The sequence below is a fragment of the Trachymyrmex cornetzi genome, unplaced genomic scaffold, assembly GCF_001594075.2.
Source record: "Trachymyrmex cornetzi isolate Tcor2-1 unplaced genomic scaffold, Tcor1.1 scaffold1002, whole genome shotgun sequence".
NCBI classification, from domain to species: domain Eukaryota; kingdom Metazoa; phylum Arthropoda; class Insecta; order Hymenoptera; family Formicidae; genus Trachymyrmex; species Trachymyrmex cornetzi.
In genome coordinates, this window is record NW_017295547.1 from 362,080 (window position 1) to 364,448 (window position 2,369).

The window sequence follows — 2,369 nt, forward strand, 5'->3', positions numbered from 1 at the left end:
GTCATTCCTTACAAAAAAAATTAACGTTTATATTGCCGATTGCTTTTATCGTAAATATTTTACCGTGTATTTTATATTGAAGGACAATCTCTTTGCCCTAGAGACATCTGAAAAGATGTGCTTCGATAAAAATTGATGTTTTGTCTCCGTTCATTTTCTTCACTAAAATACTAGAGAAAAGCAAACTTCGGTAAGGAAAGAAAAATGGAGAGGAAAAAGAGAATGAACGTGTCTCTCTGGCTTAAGTTTCTCATTAAAAAGGCAAAGAGCGCATGTTAATAGAAAGTGGACGTTATTTCCCGAGCTTACGTTTCTCATTAGCACCGAGTAAAAAACATCTCGAAGATTTTGTCGGCAGCGTTCATTCAGAGATACCACAAGGCCGCAGTCCAATATGATCAGGCGTGAGTCGTGCTCCGCATAATCGGGAGTAATGACCCGCCAAAAAGTGTTGAACAGACTCATCGCCTTCGGGACGACCGTTTTCTCGACTAGAATATTGCCTGGGTGCAAGTCACAATGGATAAAGTTATCCTTAAATATCTACAATCAAACGATTATTCACACATTATTTTCGATCAAAAATTGTACAATAATAAAGCGCTATGAAAAACGGGCCAATCTTTTAAAGTTTTGCAATTATCTCGTTGGAATAAATCTAACATTAATCTTCTCAAAATAAGAAAATTTTAATTCGCTTTCTTTAATGCGCTTCGGCAGAAGTTAATAACGATGACAATAAATAATTGAAAGGCTTGATACAAACCGCTCTATTTTGGTACATTTCATTATACCGATTGGAAATTGTTTGAGTTATATTAACCATTTGAAGGACCATCGCGATTCCTATCCTGGCGAGTCTCCGTTGTAAAATAGCATCGTCGTATACGAGATAATCTGATATCGGTGCACCTTCGTGGAAACTCTCAACGAGTATCCTGCGACGAGTCAGATGTGTGTAAGGATACGGGAACATGATGTCATTTCTCTTCGAGAAATTCGCCGAAAATCTCACGAGATTGGAAGCTTCCAGTCGCATGTCAACCTTTACAAAAATCAATGTAATTGAATGCGTGCCATCGCATTTTCGCTCACTGTTTTTAAACTACAGATCACTCGGAGATTGAATCCGGCACAATAGGAACGAATTATTGCTTGAATTATCCCTTGTTCTCGTCACGAATAAAGCGACCATTTCTTGTTGATTTCGTCTCGCGAACTCATAGGAGTTATGCAGGCTTCAATTAGTGTTGAGTAGTATCTACATGTATCTACATGTATCTAGATACACGCATGGAAATACATTTTATGTCTTCTTATGTAACCTATATCTGAGCCTTATCAGAGATATATTCAAATTGGAGCATCTGTATTTCAGAACTTCTTTTCAAATACATTTTCACGTACTTTCTGCCTCTAGTAGAAATACATATGTTCCCTTTGATCATTTTTTATCTGATTATTAAAGTCATTAATGGCTTGTATAGTTGTATTATAGTATATAGATTACAGATTAATAATAATAACCTTATATGTATAGTTCTCTCAAATATGGGAATACTATAAATTATAATAATCAGAATTATTAATATTTATAGTAAAATGTAGAGATACGAATGGTAAATAAAAATAGCTATTTTTAATAATAAATACAATCGTCATTATAATGAATGAAATATGACCATTTTCTTAATATAACTATAAATGGTAATAATAATTAAGAGATGTGGTGAGGAAAAACTTAATGCCTATCATAGTCGTAATGATCATATATTTCAATGTTAAAGCAGCTATAATGTGCATAGTTAAAACAATTATAAATTTATAGTTAACCCCAAAAAAACTATAAATTATAGTTAAATTATAGTACTTGCAACCATTTTTTTTCTCTCAATATAAGTATAACAACCTTTACATTTAATACATAATATAATATTAAGGCTACATCTTTTTCAGATTATCTAGTATGAATATGTAAGGATATAGTCGTGTATGAATAAATTACTTGATTTTCCATTACGCGTGCGAATTCGTCGATGCAATCTGTGAGACTGAGCCAATGCAATTTCGGAATGAAGTACGTGACGCACTTGCTAAAACCACGCATTATTGCAATGTCCCTTCTGCGAATATATATATACAATACAGAATACAGGGAATGGAAAGTTACTTTTTAAAAGTAACAAGTTACAGTTACTCGTTACCGAGTAGAAAAAGTAACAAGTTACCGTTACTAGTTACCGATTTTTAAAAGTAACTCGTTACAGTTGCCGTTACTTGAGAAAGTAACTTTTCGTTACTTTTTCGTTACTTTTTTTTAAATCGACGACCAACAATCATAGCGGATGAGCCTAGAGGCTTCTCTAATC

At 33.6% G+C, this 2,369-nt stretch overlaps 1 protein-coding gene across 3 annotated transcripts in view; it reads right to left on the minus strand.

Moving 5' to 3' along the window:
* The window catches only part of LOC108771010 (aarF domain containing kinase 1), a 9,899-nt gene that overhangs the window by 1,896 nt on the left and 5,634 nt on the right, over positions 1-2,369 (minus strand). For all 3 annotated transcript variants that reach the window (XM_018522864.1, XM_018522873.1, XM_018522855.1), the window contains 3 exons: positions 2,006-2,123; positions 824-1,045; positions 310-543 (listed from right to left, as the gene is read on the minus strand). In XM_018522864.1, the coding sequence (XP_018378366.1) occupies positions 310-543; positions 824-1,045; positions 2,006-2,123 (574 nt within the window). The remainder of the gene's footprint in view (positions 1-309; positions 544-823; positions 1,046-2,005; positions 2,124-2,369) is intronic.